The 19,596-nt window shown below is 41.3% G+C and overlaps 1 protein-coding gene across 3 annotated transcripts in view; it reads left to right on the top strand.

Moving 5' to 3' along the window:
- The window catches only part of LOC111146140 (senataxin), an 82,254-nt gene that overhangs the window by 35,573 nt on the left and 27,085 nt on the right, over positions 1–19,596 (top strand). For all 3 annotated transcript variants that reach the window (XM_022501554.1, XM_022501552.1, XM_022501553.1), the window contains 3 exons: positions 8,009–8,108; positions 16,681–16,854; positions 19,054–19,286. In XM_022501554.1, the coding sequence (XP_022357262.1) occupies positions 8,009–8,108; positions 16,681–16,854; positions 19,054–19,286 (507 nt within the window). The remainder of the gene's footprint in view (positions 1–8,008; positions 8,109–16,680; positions 16,855–19,053; positions 19,287–19,596) is intronic.

The raw sequence follows: 19,596 nt of genomic DNA, 5'->3' as shown, positions 1-19,596 counted from the left end.
GATAAAACTGTAACTTCATCAAATGTACAAACCAGTGTATATGTGGTATATTGAGAATATTCATTAGTACTTTTTTTGAGTTTCTCTGTGATCTCTCAATAAATTTGGCCTCTAGTAGGCCATTATAGCTTGATGATCAGAGATCCTCTTTATTTCTGGCTCCTAAGGTTGCTTTGGAAATTAAAAACCTGCACATGTTTATAGCAGCTTTACTCGTAACTGCTATAAAGTAATTATTTTTATTAAACTATTTTTAGAGTAGTTAATTGGTTTACAGCAAAACAGAGCCGAAAGTACAGAGTTCTCATATATTCCTGTCTCCACATGCATGCATGCCCTCCCCCGTTATCAACATCTGGTGCCGGACTGGTACATTTGTTAGAATTGACAGATGTGCGTTGGCTCATTGATTTCCATTAGGGTTCACTCTTGGTCTACAGGTTTTCACAAACGTGTTGATGTCCTGTCTGCCATTATAGTATCAGACGGAATAGTTACCAGCCCTAAAAATCTCCTGTGCTCTGCATGTGCATCTCTCCCTCCTCCCTAAGCACTGACCGCCACCCTTTTCACTCTTCCCATAGTTTTGCCTTTCCACAATGCCATGGAGTTGGAATCCTCCACTCTTCACACTGGCTTCTTTCACTTACTGTGCCTTTTTAAAAAAAGATTTATTTTGAGAGAGAGAACATGCACGCACGTGAGTGGGGGTAGGGAAGAGGGGGAGAGGAAGACAGTCTTAAGCAGGCTCTGTGCCCAGATGGAGCCTAACGTGCTGCTCAGTCCTATGACCCTGAGATCGTGACCTGAGCTGAAACTGAGTCAGAAGCTCAACTGACTGAGCCACCCAGGTGCCCGTCTTTCATTTAATACGCATTTAAAGTTTCCTCCAGATCTTTTCATGGCTTAACAGATCACTTCTTTTTAGTGCTGGGTAACATAGCCCTTGTCTAGATGTACTTCAGTTTATTTATCTGCTCACCTACTGAACAGCGTCTTGGTCACTTCCTGTCAAAGTGACAGTTAGGAAGCTCCTGTAAACATGGGCGGGTTTTTAATGTATATAAGTTTTCAGTCCATTTTAGGTAAATGTCACATGCACTTGCTGCATAAAAGTGTATTATAGGAAGGGGCGCCTGGGTGGCTCAGTGGGTTAAGCCTCTGCCTTCGGCTCGGGTCATGATCTCAGGGTCCTGGGATCAAGCCCCGCATTGGGCTCTCTGCTCAGCTGGGAGCCTGCTTCCCCCTCTCTCTGCCTGCCTCTCTGCCTACTTGTGATCTCTGTCTGTCAAATAAATAAATAAAATCTTTAAAAAAAAAAAAAAAGTGTATTATAGGTTCTGTAAGAAACAGCCTTCCAGGGGCGCCTGGGTGGCTCAGTGGGTTGAAGCCTCTGCCTTCCGCTCGGGTCATGATCCCAGGGTCCTGGGATCAAGCCCCGCATCGGGCTCTCTGCTCGGCGGGAGCCTGCTTCCTCCTCTTTCTCTGCCTCCCTCTCTGCCTACTTGTGATCTCTGACTGTCAAATAAATAAATAAAATCTTTAAAAAAAAGAGAGAGAGAGAGAAAAGAAACTGCCTTCCATAGTGGCTTAAGGCACATATTTTGCATTTCTACCAGTAATGAGACTTTGCATTGCTCCATGTCCTCCTCGGCATTTGGTGGTATCAGTGTTTTGGATTTTGGCCATTCCAGTAGGCATTTGGTGGCATCTAATTTTCAGTCTCTAATCGCATAGGATTGTGGACATCTTTTCCAGTGTTTACTTGCCATTGTATATCCTCTTTGGGGAGATGTCTCTTCAGGTCTTTTGCCCATTTTGGGGTGATTTTCTTATTGTTAAGTTTTAAGGGTTCTTTATAAATTTGGGGTAATAGTCCTTTATCAGGTGTATCTCTTGCAAATATTTTCTCCAGGTCTGTGGCTTCTCTTCTTATTCTCCTGACATTGTCTTACTCAGAGCAGAACGTTTTTAATGAAGTCCAGCTCATCAGTTCTTTCATGGGTCATGCCTTTGATGTTACATCTGAAAAGTCGTCACCATACCCCAAATTCTCTAGGTTTGCTCCTGTGCTACCTTCTAGGAACTTTATAGTTTTGCATTTTACATTTAGATCTCTGATCTATTTTAAGATAATTTTTTGAAGGGTGTGATATCTGTGTCTACCTTCATTTTTGTGGGTGCTCAGATGTTTAGCACTGTTTGTTGAAAGAGATCGTCTTTGCTCTGTTGCATTGTTTCTTGCTCCTTTGACCCATTGACTGGGATTAGATCATTTATGCAGGTCTGTTTCTGGGCTCTCTCTTCTGTTGCATTGATCTCCTTATTTATTCGTTCATCAGTACCACACATCTTGATTACTGTAGCTTTATGGTAAATCTTGAAATTGGGTCCTCTGACTTTGTTCTTCAGTATTGTGTTAGCTACTCGGGATGTTTTGCCTCTCCATATAAACTTCAAAATCAGTCTGTTGATACTTTGCTGGGATTTTTATTGGGATTGCATTGAATTTATACATCAAGTTGGGAAGAATTTTTCACATTTGGACAATATTGACTCTTACTACCTTTGAACATGGAATATCTTTGTTTATTTAGTTCTTTGATATTTTTCATCAGAGTTTTGTGGTTTTTCTCATATAGCTCCTACATGTATTTTGTTAGATTTATTTTTAAATATTTCATTTTGGGGAGTGCTAATGTGCATGATTATATATTTCAAACTCCACTTATTTATTATTAGTACATATGAAATATTTTTGTACTTTAGCTTATATCCTGCAGCCTTGCTAATCTGTTGATGGTATGGATTACATTAATTAATTTTTTAATGTTGAACCAGTCTTACATGCCTGGGATTGATTGCACTTCGTTGTTGTGCTGTGTGATTCTTTTTTATACATTGTTGGATTCCATTTGCTAATGTTTTGGTGGGGATTTTTACTTTTATGTTGGAGATACTGAGCTATGGTTTTCTTTTCCTGTAATGTCTGTCTGGTTTAGTATTCGGGTAAAGTGTTGGCCTCATAGAATGAGTTAGGGACTACTCTACTGCTTCTGTATTCCGGAAGAGATCATAGAGAATTAGTATAATTTCTTCCTCAAAAATTTGGTAGAGGGGCTCCTGGGTGGCTCAGTGGGTTAAGCCTCTGCCTTCGGCTCAGGTCATGATCCCAGGGTCCTGGGATCGAGCCCCACGTCGGGCTCTCTGCTCAGCAGGGAGCCTGCTTCCTCCTCTCTCTCTGCCTGCCTCTCTGCCTGCTTGTGATCTCTATCTGTCAAATAAATAAATAAAATCTTTAAAAAAAAAAAATTTGGTAGAATTCACCAGTGAAGTCAGCTGGCCTGGGTATTTTCTGCTTCAGAAGGTTCCTTTTTTTTTTATTGATTGAATTTCTTTAATAGATGTTGGCCTGTTCATGTTATCTATTTCTTGTGTGAATTTTGGCAGATTATTTCTTTCTAGGAATAGGTCCATTTTACCTAGGTTATCAAATCTGTGATGATAGGGTTGTTCATAATATTTCTTTGTTATCACTTTTGTGTCTGTGGGATCTATAGTGATGTCTCTTCTTTCATTTCTGATATTGGAAATTTGTGTCTTTTTTTCCCTCAGCCTGGCTAGAAGCTCATCATTTTTATGATCTTTTCAAAGAACCAGCTTTTGGTTTCATTGATTTTTCTTACCGATTTCCTGTTTTCAATTTCATTGATTTCTGCTCTTTTATTATTTCTCTTTTTATGCTTGCTTTAAATTTAATTTGCTTTTCTTTTCTAGTTTCCTAAGGTGGAAGCTTAGATTACTGATTTTCTAATATATGCATTCATTGTGGATAAACTTCCCTTTAAGCACTGTGTCTGCTTTACACAAGTTGTGTTTTTCATTTTTAGTTAGTTCAATATATTTTTCAAATTTCTCTTGAAATTTCTTTGACCGTGTGTTACTTAACAATGCGTTGTTTAATCTCCAGATACGTTGGGCTTTTCCAGTTATCTCTGATGTTGATTTCTAGTTTAATTCTGTTATAGTCTGGAACAGACAGCGTATGATTTCTGTCCTTTTAAATTTGTTAAAGTGGATGTGGTCTTTTGCCATGTGAGCTTGAAAAGAATGTATGATCTGCTACTGTTGTGGAGTAGTCTATAGATTTCATTTGTATCTGGCTGATTGGTGGTGCTTTTGAGTTCAGCTGTCTTTCCTAATTTTCTGCCTGTTAGATCTGTCCATTTCTTATTAAAGAGTGTAAAAATAGATATTTTTTTCTTGCAGTTCTATCAGTTTTGCCTCACTTATTTTGATTCTCTTTTGCTAGGCACACACATATGAAGGCTTATTGTGTCTTCTTACCCATGTAAGATACATGGACCCATGTATCTTGGAGTGGTGACTTATTTGTCCCTCACCTGATGCCCCTCTTCATCCCTGAGAACTTTCCTTGCCTTGAGATCTGCTCTGCCAGAAGTTAATATAGCTACTCCCTCTTTCGCTTCTTTTCTCTCTTTCTTTCTTCATTCCTTCAAGTGTTTGTTAGAAAATGTAGATAATAAGTTTTTAAAAAAAATTCTATTTGACCAGTTACTAGCTATATTGCTTTGGGCATGTTATTTGAATATTAGTTTTTTCCACTAGAAATGGCATCTACTAGCAGGTGCAGTGGTGTTAAGAAGTACATGGAGGGGCGCTTGGGTGGCTCAGTGGGTTAAAGCCTCTGCCTTTGGCTCAGGTCATGATCCCAGGGTCCTGGGATCGAGCCCCACATCGGGCTCTCTGCTCAGCAGGAAGCCTGCTTCCCCCCCTCTCTCTGCCTGCCTCTCTGCCGGCCTCTCTGCCTTCTTGTGATCTCTGTCTGTCAAATAAATCTTTAAAAAAAAGTACATGGAAATTGCCTTGTGTGCTATGATTTCCTTTCTACGACTGTTAGCATGATTATCTTTCTCTGTCCCTTTACTTTAAAAATTTTTTTTTAAGATTCATTTATTGAGAGCAGGCAGAATGAGGTGGGGGATAGGCAGAAGGAGAATCTTAAGTAGGTTGTGCTGAGCATAGAGCCTGACGTGGGGCTCGATCTCACAACCCTGAGATTAACAACCTGAGCTGAAACCATGAGTCGGATGCTTAACCAGCAGGCACCCAGGTGCTCCTCCATCCCTTTACTTTAATCCTTAATGTGTCTTTACTTTTAAAGTCAGTTTCTTGTAGACAGCATATAGTTGGGTCTTGTTTTCTGATTCACTCTCACAGTTTATCTTTTATTTGGTGTATTTAATCATTGACATTTAAGGCGACTATTGATATAAGTGGATTAATTTCTACGGTTTTTTCCTTTTTTGAGAATAAGAGAGCACGCACATGAGCAGTGGGGAGGGGCAGAGGGAGAGAGAATCTTAAGCAGGCTCCATGTCCGGCCCAAGGTGGGACTCAGTCTCACAACCCTGAGATCATCACCTGAGCTGAAGTCCAGCGTTGGGCACTTAACCGAGCCACCCATGTGCCTCCCTGCCATTGTGGTTTTTTGTTTTTTCTTCCTTTTTTTAAGATTTTTATTTATTTGACAGAGAGAGGGACAGCAGGAGAGGGAACACGAGCAGAAGGAATGGCAGAGGGAGAAGCAGGCTTCCCACTGAGCAGGGAGCTCCCCCCACCCACGCAGGATGCCAGGATGCTGGGATCATGACCTGAGCTGAAGGCAGATGCTGAAAAACTGAGCCACCCAGACACCCCCACCATTGTGGTTTTCACTGAGCATTTTATATAATGCCATTTTCTCTTTCTCCTTAGCATATCAAATTATTCTTTACATTTTTTAGTGGTTGCCCTAGAGCCTGCAATACATATTTACTACTAATCTGAGTCCACTTTGAGGTAACACTTCATGGGTGTGTAAGTACATTATAATAGAATATTACCAATTCTTCGCCCCCACCCCTTGCATCATTACTGGCGTTTGTTTCACTTATGTGTAAACATACATAAGCATATATACACATGTAAACATACATAATTGAATAAATCATTGCTATTATTTTGAATAAACTATTAGATTAGTTAAGAATAAGAAACATAAAGGTTTTAATTTCGCCTTCACTTATTCTCTGATGCTCTTTGTTTCTGTAGATCCCAGTTTCTGACCAATATGCTTTTCCTTCTCAAGATCTTTTCTAACATTTCTTGCAAGATAAATTTAATGGTGACAAATAACCCTCCATTTCTCTTTGAGAAAGCCTTTATTTCTCCTTCACTTTCAGAGAATAATTTTGTAGGTTCAGGGTTTTACGATGGTAGGTTTTTTCCTCTCAACAGTTTAAATATTTGCTCCACTTTCTTCCTTTTTACATGGTTTCTGAGAATTTAGATGTAATTCTTATGCTTACCTTTTCTGCTCAGTAGGGAGGATGTTTTTCTCCACTGATTTCTTTCATGATTTTTTTATCTTTGCTATTTCAGGTTTCTGAAGTATGAGTACGATACGCTTATGTATAGTTTTTGGCATTTGTTCTGCTTGCTGTCCTCTGAGCTTTCTGGATCTGTGATTTGGTGTCAGACATTAATTTGGGGGAAACTCTCAGTCATGATCACTTTAGGTCTTGCTTCTGTTCCTTTCACTCCTGCTCCTGGTTGTCCCATTTCTTTGGCCCTGGCCCGCAGTTCTTGGGTATTCTGTTCTTGTCCCCTGGTCTTTGTTCTTCTTGCCTCGCAGCTTTGATTGTTTCTGTCGCCAGATCCTCAAGCTCAGCAGTTCTTGCCTCAGCCGTGTCCAGTCTCCTGACGAGCCCACCAGAGACATCATCCTTCATCTCTGTCAGTGTTTTCTGGTCTCTGGCATTTCTTTTGATTCTTAGAATTTACATTATCATCTATTCTTTTTTTTTTTTTTTTTTTTTTTTTAAATACAGTGAGGGAGAAGGAGAAAGAGAATCTTAAGCAAGCTCCATGGCCAGCATGGAGCCCAAGGCAGGACTTGATCTCAGAACTGTGAGATCATGACCTGAGCTGAAATCAAGAATTGGATGCTAAAATGATTGAGCCACCCAGGCCACCCCCATTATCATTTCTTCCATGCCCTACTTTTTCCATTAAACACATAGTATATTAATTACCATTTTTAAAAAATTTCCTGGTGTGATAATTTCAACATTCTTGCCATATCTACCTCTGATTCTGATGCTTATTCAGTCTCTGTTTCTGGCCTTTGTTGAGTGTACCTTACAATTTTTGTTGTAAGGTGGACATGATGTAGGTGAAAGGAAGAGTCAGCAGTAAGAAGGCCTTTGGTAATGTGGTAAGTTATGGAGGAGGGGGACCTTTCTGTAATCCTGTGATAGCCTCTCAGTCTTCTGGGGAGGTTTGGCTCCTGGACTATGAACCATACACATGCTTCTCAGTTCCCCCCACCCCCCCTAGGGGGGACAGGATGGCCAGAATGGGCTGTAGTTGGTTATTTTTCTTCCCTCAAATAGTTCTATTCTGGTAATAAGAGACTTTCTCCAAGATCAAGCCTTGTTAAGATCGAAATGTTCTGGTATATTTCAAAATAGTTTATTTCCTCCTCCTTGTGCTGGAAGCATGAATGCATTTTCTCCATTACTGCTGTGAGGGCCAGAAGGGCTCCTTAGAGGTAGAACTCAACAAAGTGTGGGGGTCCCCCTTAAGATGTGTTTCCCCTAGAGTAGTTATCTCTCAGAGCTGTCCACACTGAGCCTGAAGCAGCCCATCAGTTCCAGTTCAGTGTTTCCTCTCCTGGCCCTGAGCTTTGTGCTCCTGTCACTTGTGATAATGGGAAGGTTTGAGTTTTTAGCTTGCTTTTTACTCATTAGGATCAAGTAGTGACTTCTAAGTTCCTTACATGCCAAACTGGAAACCAGAAGTCACAAATGAATTTTTCATGTTCTGCCACTTGGGGTTTTAGGTTCTGGGCTTTATTTATTACTTGTTTGGGGAAGTTTTGCTGTTTAGAATTGGCTTTCCAGAATGTTTTTGCTCTCTTAATATGCCTTTTTACTTTGTATAGGTGGCACAGGAGTGGATCAGCTCTCCAAACAAAGAGAAATTCTATCAGCTGCACTTACGAAAATTTCCTGCTGATTATAAAAAATACTGGGAGTTTGTGGGTAAGTTCTTTCTTCTGTAATTTGAAATATATAGTAATTGGAGATTTCTGTTTGAGGAAACCTTATCGTCACTTGAATTTTCTGGGACATAGGACATAGGTGAATTTGTAACCTCTTAAAAGGAATGTTTTAAGTCTTAGTTAGAGGGGTGCCTGGGTGGCTCAGTCGTTAAGCGGCTGCCTTTGCCTCAGGTCATGATCCCAGGGTCCTGGGATTGAGCCCCATTTTGGACTCCCTGCTCAGCAGGGAACCTGCTTCTCCCTCTCCCACTCCCCCTGCCTGTGTTCCCTATCTCACTGTCTCTCTCTCTCAAATGAATAAATAAAATATTCAAGGAAAAAAGAAGTCATAATTAGAATAATTACTGGGACAGTCATGAATATAAAATTCATGGTTTTAACCATTCTGTAGTTAGAGTACCACAGGCCAGAGTGGAAGCTGGATATGGAAGAGACAGTGAGTGAAGGGAGCTTGACAAGATTGGTTGGGGGAGGGCGTCCCCAAAGCCCTCCCCCAAATAATAGTGTTGATAGATTCTGAGTAAATCTTCCTATTTTCTCATTTCATCATTGGTCTGAAACACATATCACACTTAGGCATTAGTTATTAATCAACCAAACATTCAGAACTCTTTAAAACAAGAAGTATAAATCCTCTTTTGCCTCCCCCTCTTACCCCCAATCCATCCTGCGCCATAGAGGCAGTTAAGATAAAAAGCACATGTGTGTATATTTTGGGGGAAAGGTACTATATGTTCATTGTAGGACACTGAAATAATATTAGTCAGCAGAAAAAGAAATTTCACCAATTCCAATCATTCCAAGATAGTCCTATGAAAATAGTAGTGTATATCTTACTGTGAGACTGTCTACTCACCAGTGTGAATTGTGTGTATGTGAATGTAGTAGGGTCATTTTACCTATACGTTAATGACATTTTTCATTCATTCAGCAAATGGTTATTATATTTATAGTTCCTTATAGGATATGGTTTTAGATGCTAGGTATATAGCTGTGAAGAAAACAAAAGATTCCTGCCTTCATGAAACTTACATTTTATTTAATTTTATTTAATATATTGTGTCTTTTCAGAATTACTAAATAACAGTATATTTAATATTTGTGGTTATTCCATTGTAAGTATATTCTACAAATCACTTAACCAGTGGTGTCTAGTTAGACATGTACATTGTTTATAGTTTTCCCTGTCACGAACACTAGGTCAGACAGTGTGTATATTTTAAGACTTGTTCCCTATTGGCTCTGCCTACGGAAAGGAACATCAGTTTCACTTCTAACAGGAAGATGTAAGATGTAAGAATGTACATCTCCCTCATTTGCTAGCTTCAACTTTGTTTTCCAGTTTTATGTATGTAAAGTGTATCTCATCTGAGGTGGTAATTTTGTTTCCAAATCTTTTTTGATCATGAGTATTCTTAGTGAGGGGAATGTGGGGATAATTGTTCATGCCCTCTGCCCCTCCTCCTCCTCCTTCCCTTTTTTTTTTTTTAAAGATTTTATTTATTTTGAGAGAGAGTACAAGAGTGAGGTGAGGGGCAGGAGGAGCAGAAGAGGGACAGAAGCAGATTCCCTTCTCTGCAGGGCTTCATCCCATGACCCTGAGATCAGGACCTAAGCCGAAATCCAAAGTTGATCACTCAACCTACTGAACCACCCAGGCGCCCCCCCCCAACCTTTTTTTTTGCTAGGGATGTTGTTTTCTTCTTAATGTATGTGCGTTGTAAATTGCTTTTCGCAGTTTGTTACTGATTTTGAGGCATAGTTTCTACACGTGTTCAAAACTGTACTAATTTCTTTATGGTTCTGACTTTGGGTTTTTGTTGTTGTTCTTTTTGTTTTTTGTTGTTTTTTAAGATTTTTAAAATTTATTTTTGTGAGAGAGAGAGTGTTCCGAGCATTGGGGTGGGGTTGGTGACGGGGCAGAGGGAGAAATAGACTCCATGCTGAGCAGGGAGTTCAATGTGGGGCTCAGTCCCAGGACCCTGGGATCCTGACGGGAACCAGAGGCAGACACTCAACCCACCGAGCCACCCAGGCCTGAGTCTGGTATTTCTCGTAGTAGTTTTGTATTTCTTTTAAATATTTAAATCACGAATTTATCTGGCATTATCTTGATCATAGTATCTACTCTTTAACTTCTTTCATTTAACCTGTGTGTAAACTTGACCAGTCTTGTGTGGCATCACAACGTTCAGCGATTCACTAGGACAACTCACAGGAATTAACATATATTCATGCTCATGGTTGTGACTGTTATGGTAAGAGGCTACAAAGCAGAATCAGCAAGGCGAGAAGCACATTGGCGTGAAGGGCGGACGACACTGGGAGCAAGCCCGAGAATCGTCTCCCAGTAGAGTCATATGCAGTGTACTTTACTTCCTAGTAATGAGCTGTGCAATGCATGGCTGGCAGAATGTTCCCCACTAGGGAAGCTTGTTGGAGATTCGTGCCCAAAACACCCTCTGCCGGCCTGAATTCCTGACTTCAGAAGGATAGCAGGCGTTTGGCACAGACCATATTCTTTTTGCAAACACTTGAGGCACAGCGAGCCATTCTCATTAGCAAATGATAATCCCAGGATCAAGGATCCCACATGCCAAGGGCCACCCTTGAATGCAGACCTTTCTAAGGACAGCAGCCTCGGGTGTGCTATGTTAAGTCTGTGACACAGCATTTCATGAACAGTTCCACTGCGATGTTCCTGTCTCAGTGTTGGTGTGAGGGCATTTTGTTGCGTCCTGTGGTGGATTTTGGAGTCTCTGGGTATGTGTGTGTTCAGGCTGACTAGGTCGCGCCTGGCCCGTTCAGCATCACACCCCACCGACAGTGTGCGAGAAGTCACGTGGTTCCAGGTCTCCACCAGCACGTTTGTACTGACCGCCATGTTAGTTTTACCCATTGTGCCATGTTTGTATTGATGGCCTTTTGTGGTTTTATTTTGCCATACCCTTGTTTCCAGTGAGGGTGAGCACCTTTTTATGATTTAGTAGATGGTTCAGTAATCTCTTTCGGGAAGTGCCTGTTCAAAGTTATTGTTAATTTTCTGTTACCTCTTTCTTACTGATTTGTAGGAGTTCCTTATATGATCTGGATACACGCCATTCTCTCAGTTTGGCTTGCATTTTGACTCTCACTGATGTCTTTAAAAATTTTATTCCTCTTAAAAATTTTATTATTTATGTAAGTCATCTGTACACCCAATGTGGGGCTCAAACTCATGACCCCAAGATCGAGAGTTGCATGCTCCCCCAGGCAAGGCCAGCCAGGCGCCTCTAGAATTTATTTTTTATTTTTTTTTTTTAAAGAATTTTATTTATTTATTTGACAGAGATCACAAGTAGGCAGAGCAGCAGGCAGAGGGGGAGGGAGAAGCAGGCTCCCCACTGAGCAGAGAGCCCCATGCGGGGCTTGATCCCAGGACCCTGAGATCATGACCTGAGCCGAAGGCAGAGGCTTTAACCCACTGAGCCACCCAGGTGCCCCTAGAATTTATTTTTAACATAGCAAATGCATCTTTCTTTCTTTCTTTTTTTTTTTTTAACTCACAACCCTGAAATCAAGACCTGAGCTGAGATCAGTAGTTGGACACTCAGTGGACTGAGTGAGCCACCCAGGTGCCCCTCTCTATTTTTTTTTAATGGTTAGTGTTCTGTACCTCATTTAAGAAACCTTTCCCTGCTGCAGATCATAAATATATTATCTTAACATCTAGAACAGGTGTCCGCAACTCCAGCTTGCGGATCTACCGCATATCCTGTTTTTGTACTGCCCTAGAGTAAGGTTATGTTTTTAAAGATACATTTTTTTAAGATTTTATTTATTTATTTGAGAAAGAGAGGATGCATGAGCCAGGGAGGAGCAGAGGGAGAGAGAGATGCAGACTCCCTGTCAAGCAGGGAATACGACGCAGAACTTGATCCCAGGACCCTGGGATGCTTTAACAGACTGAGCCACGCAGGTGCCCCAAAGAACTTTGAAAAAAAGATGATGAATATGCTGCAGACCCTGTATGTGGCTTGCAAAGGAGAAGTTTGGCTCTTCACAGAAAAAGTTTTCAGCCCCTTTTCTAGAGAGTTCATCGTTTTGTCGACCTGGAATTTATTTTTACGCATGAATGGGATGTGTAGGGGTCATGTCTCATTTTTTTTTTCCAAATGGAGTTGTGGTCATCCCAATATTATTTATTGAAAAAAAATCCTCTCCATGCTCTGCAGTGCCATATTTGCCGTAAATCTAGTGTCCATTTTACTCATGGATTTCTTTTCTGGACCCCGTTCTTCTTTGGATCATTTGCCTACCCTTGTGCCCACATCACATTGCCTAATGACTTAGTCCAGCTTTATAATGAGTTTTAATAGCCACATGGTTTTGCCTTAAGAGTGCCTTGGCTCTTCTTGGTTGAGTTCCCATATAAATTTTAGAGGAAAAAAATGGGGAAATTGGGCAAGAATTGACACCTTTCTAATAATTTTCTAATTTGTGAATAAGAATTATATCCAGTTATTTTGCTTTATTTTCAGTCATGTTTTAGAGTCTCTGATGGAGAGGTTTTGCAGATCTTCTTTGGTTTGATTTTTGTGGGGCTGGGGCGTCATTTGTAATTCAGTGTAATTCAGTGAATTTGTATCTAAAAGATACAGACATCTAAGATTTTATAATAAGATAACATTTTATTGCTAAAGTATTAAGTTATCCCTTAATGTCAGATAGCTAGTCAGTGTTCAGATTTCCAATTTCATTATTTTTTTCAGCCAGTTTGAAATAAGGTCCAAGTTAGGTCCACACATTAACACTAGTTGATGTCTTTTTGAACTGTAATTTTCTAATTCTGCTTTTTTTTTTTTTCCCCTTTGTAATTTGTTTGTTGAAGAAGCTGAGTTGTTGATCCTTTAGAATTACTGTCTGTACTTGTTGATTGTGTCCCCCTGGTGTTTGGTGGTATGTTTTTCTCTCCTCTGCATTTCTTAGAAATTGATAGTTGTATCTAGAGATATGGTCCGATTCAAGTTTGATTTATAATTTTTGGCAAAACTGTCTCATAGATGGTGGTATATATTCTTTTATCAGGAGGTGAGTGATCTCTAATTTCTCTTTTAGTAATCTTTGTAGCTGTGGATGCTTAATACCTAAATTAGTTTATTAAAGGTACAAAATGGTGACATTTTTATTTGATCATTTCATTTATTAGTTGGAATAATTCCATAAGGAAATGTCTATATATTATTTGGTTATTCAGTAGTGTGCTTTATAAAGAAAGTTAGAAAAGTACTTGACTCTTGACCAGTTTTAAAAAAGTGAATTAACCTGAGTTAATTCACTGCAAGCACTGGTGTTGACCAATGTGTTTTTTTCTTTTTAATTTCATAAATTCGTGGACTTAAATATACTTGTGTTTCTATCCAGTATAGTTTAAGCCCTTTAGGTAGGACCCTTACAAGTCTTTGAGAGCTGACTTGCTATCTGATATGACCAATATCATCTGTATTCTTTTATCCTGTATCTGAACTTGCACTTTTCTAAGTAGTCTTAGAATCCTGTAGAAGAAAACGGTATTTCAAGAATAATATGATTGAGGGACGCCTGGGTGGCTCAGTTGGTTGGACGACTGCCTTCGGCTCAGGTCATGATCCTGGAGTCCTGGGATCGAGTCCCGCATCGGGCTTCCAGCTCCATGGGGAGTCTGCTTCTCTCTCTGACCTTCTCCTCGCTCATGCTCTCTCACTGTCTCTCTCTCTCAAAGAAATAAATAAAATCTTTAAAAAAAAAAAAAAAAAGAATAATATGATTGATAGAGTAATACACTATATGTATGAATAAGTAATACATGTAAACATAAGAATACAGAAAGGCTGAAAAAAAAAAGTTTGGAGAAGGACACTCACACAAACCCTATTAAAAAAGGATGTGTTTAGGGGTGCCTGGGTGGCTCAGTGGGTTGGGCATCCTGCTCTTGAGGTCGGCTCAGGTTGTGACGTCAGGGTCACAGGGTCAGCCCCACATCTGGCTCTGCGCTCAGCAGGTAGTCACCCATATGTGCACACACTTTCTCTCTCTCTCTCTCTCTCAAATAAAATCTTTTAAAAAAAGATGTTTAGCTTTGTTAATATCAGACTAAATAGATTGTAAGACAAGAAGAAACCTTACGTACAAAGGGAATTTTGCATGAGTTTAGTTCAGCAGAAGAGATGACAAGTCTCAATGTCTACATACCTAACAGAATATATAAAGAAAAAACTAAGTGGCACCTGGATAGCTCAGTCAGTTAAGTGCCTGCCTTTGACTCAGGTCCTGGGATTGAGTTCTGTGTCGGGCTCCGGAGCGTGCGTCTCCCTCTCCCTCTGCTGTTTCCCTGCTCATGCTCTCTGGTGATCTCTCTCTCTCTCTTTCTCTGGCAAATAAATAAAATCTTTAACAAAAAACCTGATAGAACTAGAGTATACTTTGTACAATATATATGAGACTTTGAACTGTTAAATAACCACAGGTGAATTTTTGAAAGTGAACCATAAAATGAAACACAAAGAAGTAAGTGAACCTAATCGTATATTACATGTATTACCTTTTGTTTTGGTTGAATACTTCTACTTTTTTTCTCATTTTAAAATTTTACTTTTTCTTCTTGTTTGGAAATTGTATCTCAATTTACACATCTTTTGCTATTTTAGAACAATAAGGTTAAAACTTAAAACATGCACCCTTGAGTTATCAAAATCTATAGTTTTGTTTTTTTTTTTTTTCCAAAGATTTTATTTATTTATTTGACAAAGATCACAAGTAGGCAGAGAGGCAGGCAGAGATAGAGGAAGAAGCAGGCTCCCCGCAGAGCAGAGAGCCCAATGTGGGATTTGATCCCAGGACCCTGGGATCATGACCTGAGCCGAAGGCAGAGGCTTTAACCCACTGAGCCAGCCACCCAGGCGCCCAAAATCTATAGTTTTAGTAGCTCTTTTGAGTGTCTCCGTAGGTGAGGCAAAACCTTTTAAACTGTGTGAGATATAATCTATAGCTGCCAGACAGTCCTTGGTTGTTTATGAATCCTACCAGTTGGTGTGTTTCTTCTCTCCATGTGCCTTGCTTATCTCTGGCGAGTGTTGGTCTTTTGGAAAATCACTTATAAAACTAATTTGAGGCCTGGGATGATACTATCTTCCTCCAAAGAGGATTTTCCTCTGTTTCTGCCAGACTTCTGGGGGCACCTGTGATGTGGGATCATCTAGATCTGGTTTAAGGGATTGGGCTTTTCTAAAGTGCCCAGCTGTTTGGAAGCTGGGCTGTCGCCCATGTCAAGGCAGGTTTGCTGCTTCCTCATCCTGGGGCGTAGTCCTGAGGCCTCCTTCATAGTCCCAGTGTGAAGCATATAGAGGTGCCTGGGTCCCCACTCCCATTCTGTACAGGCCCTGGACTCCAGTTTTTGTCTTTTTAGTCCAACAAGGCCGTCCCAGGTATGGCCTGGCTTCTTGGCTATCACTCCAGGAACGGTTCACATGTCTCTAGGGGGAAATGACAGGGCTGCCTCCACTGGATTTCCACATTCCTCTGGATCTCAACATAGTAGTTCTTCACTGTTGTAATTGCTCTCTGATATCTTCACATAGATCTTTCTTGCCTGCCAATTTTTATTTATTGTTTTAAAAATATTTTATTTATTTTGAGAGAGAGGGTGCGTGCATAAGCAGTGGGAGGGGCTGAGGGAGAGGGAAAAGCAGACTCCCCACTAAGCAGGGAGCCCGATGAGGTGCTCCATCCCAGGACCCCTGAGGTCATCACCTGAGTCGGAGCCACCCAGGCGCGCTCCATACCTGCTACTTTTTAAAATCTTGTCTGGAGTTACTGGTTCTGTCTACCTAAACCCAGTGCCTCATATTTTAGTTCACTGTTACTGGATCTGGTGGTTGGTGCTCAGCTTTTTTGTTGTAATACTCGCTGTTTTCCCAGCCCCAGTAGTTTACAACTAGCCTTTCCACCTTGTTTGAAATGCCACAAGTAGGCTCAAATTTCTTATATGTCCTTGGATCTGTTTTGGGGTATTCTTCTGGGATTCTGAAAGTGAGGAGCAAAAAAGAATTTCTTGGTTAAAAACTAAAACTTTAAGGAAAGGAAATTTACTAGCTACTTTTGAATATTGTGATTTTATTTTGGCTTTTTAGCTGTTTTTTGGTAAAGATTTTATTTATTTATTTGACAGACAGAGATCACAAGTAGGCAGAGAGGCAGGCAGAGAAAGAGGGGGAAGCAGGCTCCCTGCTGAGCAGAGAGCCAGACTGGGGGCTCGATCCCAGGACCCTGAGATCATGACCTGAGCTGAAGGCAAAGGCTTAACCCACTGAGCCACCCAAGCGTCCCCTTTTTAGCCATTGTTAAGAGGCATTTTATAATACTGTATAATCTGTATTTGAGAATGTTGACTGACTCAGAATATTACTTTGAAGGATATTACAACATCTTGCGCTGTATACTTGGTTGAATTTAGTACAAGGGTTTAATATCCTTTAAGTTAATCTCATTTAAAATAATTCTGTTAGAATCAATGCCAACTTCTTATCGTTTCATAGTTCATCTTGAGGAATGCGAACTCGCAAAACAACTTCATCCAAAGGAAAATGATTTGGTGTTTTTGATTCCCGAACGACAAAACGGAGAGAATAAAGATACAGAGAGAGATCACATGGAAGATCTCCGTGATTACCACTGCGCGTATGTTCATAAGTTTCGCCGCACTTCCGTCAGTAAGTACATGATGAGACTGTGAAGAGCAATCTGTGAGATAGAAGCTCGTCTTTTAATTCCCTCGGAGCCGTGCTTTACCAGCCACATACTTGTTACGCGTATTCGAGACATGTATTTGCCAGGTTACTTGCCTTCCAGAGTCCTTGTTTCGTTTTTCTAGACTTACCTGGGAAAGGCCCAGTACTTACTGGGCTAGACTTATGATTTAAAAGCTTTCTTTTGTAATGTCCTCTCTTTCTGACACACTCCTTCATCTGTCGTTGGGTTTGTTATTAAACAACAGTTTGCAAACCAGCTGTCTTTTGTATCTTAAATCACAACCTTGGTGTCGTGGCTAAGCATCAGTGAGAAGAGCAAACACATAAGTCACTGCAAGGCAACTTGAAGATTTCGCTGTTTCCATTGCTCCCATCCCTGGTGTTGTAGGGACCGTTCTCCTGGGAGTAGCATCATAGAAGTAAGGTCAGCACCTGCTGTGTGCCTGGCCGCATGCCCTGTCCTTCCTGTGCTCTCTTATCGTCTTCCTCAAAGCCTTGTAAAGCAGTGAGAGTTGTGTATTCTCTGCTCATCAGGAAAGGTAGGCTCAGGGCTTCAGTGCTCACCCAGGCGCGTGCTCAGTATCGCGCAGTCGGCCCGGAAATTAAACTTGTGTTTGTTTGACTGCAGGGTCGCCCGCATTCTTCATTGTATGCCAAGCGGCCTTTTTAACATTGCTGCTTTCTTAGTCTCACTTATGTCACGAAAACATGAGTTCATTATTCCTTCGCCTTTTTGCAACTAGTCTTAGAAACGAAGCTCCTTGGAGTTCAGCGCCATGCCGCACTGCCACTGGCGGGCTGCACTTCGGGTGTGGTCCAGCCCAGCTCTTCCGTAGACTGCGTTTGGGCGAGTAGCCGGAGGGGTACATAGCTCAGTAAGTGCTTTTGACTCTTGCAAATGACGACATGCACCAGATTTCTATTTCTGAGTATTCTCCTCCTAGCTCCTCAAGCATCCAACTGTCTGACCTCTCCATTTGCAAATCTGTTAGACAAAAAAAACGAAGGAAGCACTTGATTTTCTGCCCGACGTCTACTATTCCTTCTGTTTTTCCCACGTCAGCAAGTGGGGCCTGTGTTTTTCTAGTTGCTCAGACCCAAAACCCCAGGCGTCCTTGATGCTTTCTTTGTCTCACACCCTATGTGTAATTCATCAGGAAATCATGTTGACTCTTCGCGAAGTATCCAGGATCCAAGTTACGTGTCTGCTCCTGCGTCCTGGTCCGGGCAGCCGTCCACTGCACTGCCTCCTGGTGGCTTGTTTGCTTTTGTGCTTTTCCCCTTGCAATTCCATCTTCCCCCACAGTGAGAGTGATTCTGCCAATGTGTGACTTCAAGCGTGTCCCTCTCCGGTACTGCGCTGCCCTGGGGCTTTCTACCTGACTTGAGGTGACATTCAGTCGGTATCGTGGTCTGCAGAGCCCTATAAAATGGAGCCCTGTTCTCTTCTCTGACTCTCGCAGCCCTTGTCTCCCTGCTCCCACCCCCACCCTCGCCCCGTGCAAGGCTTGTCCCTGTCCTGGAATACTCCAGTCACACCCTTGCTTCATGGCCTTTGCCAGTAAATACCCTCTCCCCAGATAAGGGCGTGGTTTTCTCATTTATTTCAAGTTTCTGCTCAGGCGCAGTCTTACCAGGAAGACCTTCCCTGACTTGCCCTTGATGGTAACACATCCTCATCACGTTGTCATCCCCTTTCTCTGCTTTTCTTTTTCTTTCTTTTTCTTTTTTTTTTTGAAGATTTTATTTATTTATTTATTTGACAGAGCGAGAGAGCATAAGAAGTAGGCAGAGAGGCGGGCAGAGGGGGAGGGGGAAGCAAGGAGACGGATATGGGTCTCGATCCCAGGACCCTGAGGTCATGACCTGAGCCGAAGGCAGAGGCTTAACCCACTGAGCCCCCCAGGCGCCCCGTTTTCTCTTCTTTCTTCATGCTGCCCCTCACTGCTGACGTTTTTGCTTGGTTATCTGCTTCCCTCTTCTAGGAAGGAATTAGCTGGTTCTTGGGAACCATTCAATAAGCATTTGAGTGAATTACTTGAACAATATGTCATACAAAAGACATGAATTAGAAAATACATAATTCTGAATAACCTTATTTTAGCTGGACAGTATTATTCACTGGTAACTGAAATTGCTTTTTCTCCTTCCTGATAATAGTGCGCAACGGGAAATCTGAGTGTTCCCTTTCCATCCAGATTCAAGATAATTTGCCAGTCAATTTAAATGAGCTTGTGAAATGCATTGTAATCAGTTCTCTGGTAACTACACAAAGGAAGTTGAAAGCCATGTCTTTGTTGAGTGGACGGAACCAACTGGCCAGAGCTGTTCTGAATCCAAACCCTATGGACTTCTGTACGAAAGATTTACTAACTACAACGTCTGAGAGAATTGTGAGTCATGATTAAATGAGAATGAAAAGTCTGAAAATTCTGTGTCAGAACGTGACAGCCTCGTGTTGTGTTTCTTCATCGCACATTCCCGTACGTGCGGGACAGAGCTGCGTCTCTGCGCACACAGCAACAGCATGTGGCGCTTCATTTTCTTTGATGTGGCAAAGTCCGTGTTTTGTTACTTAGCTTACCTCAGGAAAAAGGCATAGTGCAATAAAGAATTGAAAATATGGTTAGCGAGGGGCCTAAAATGTGAAATGAGCATCCTACTTAAATGCTTGTTAGGTGGTGACAATGCAGAGGTAGCAGT

Source organism: Enhydra lutris, unplaced genomic scaffold (genome assembly GCF_002288905.1).
Source record: "Enhydra lutris kenyoni isolate GAN:26980312 unplaced genomic scaffold, ASM228890v2 scaffoldscaffold13, whole genome shotgun sequence".
Taxonomy (NCBI): domain Eukaryota; kingdom Metazoa; phylum Chordata; class Mammalia; order Carnivora; family Mustelidae; genus Enhydra; species Enhydra lutris.
Note: the sequence above shows the minus strand (reverse complement) of the source record. Positions and strands in the feature narration are given on the sequence as shown.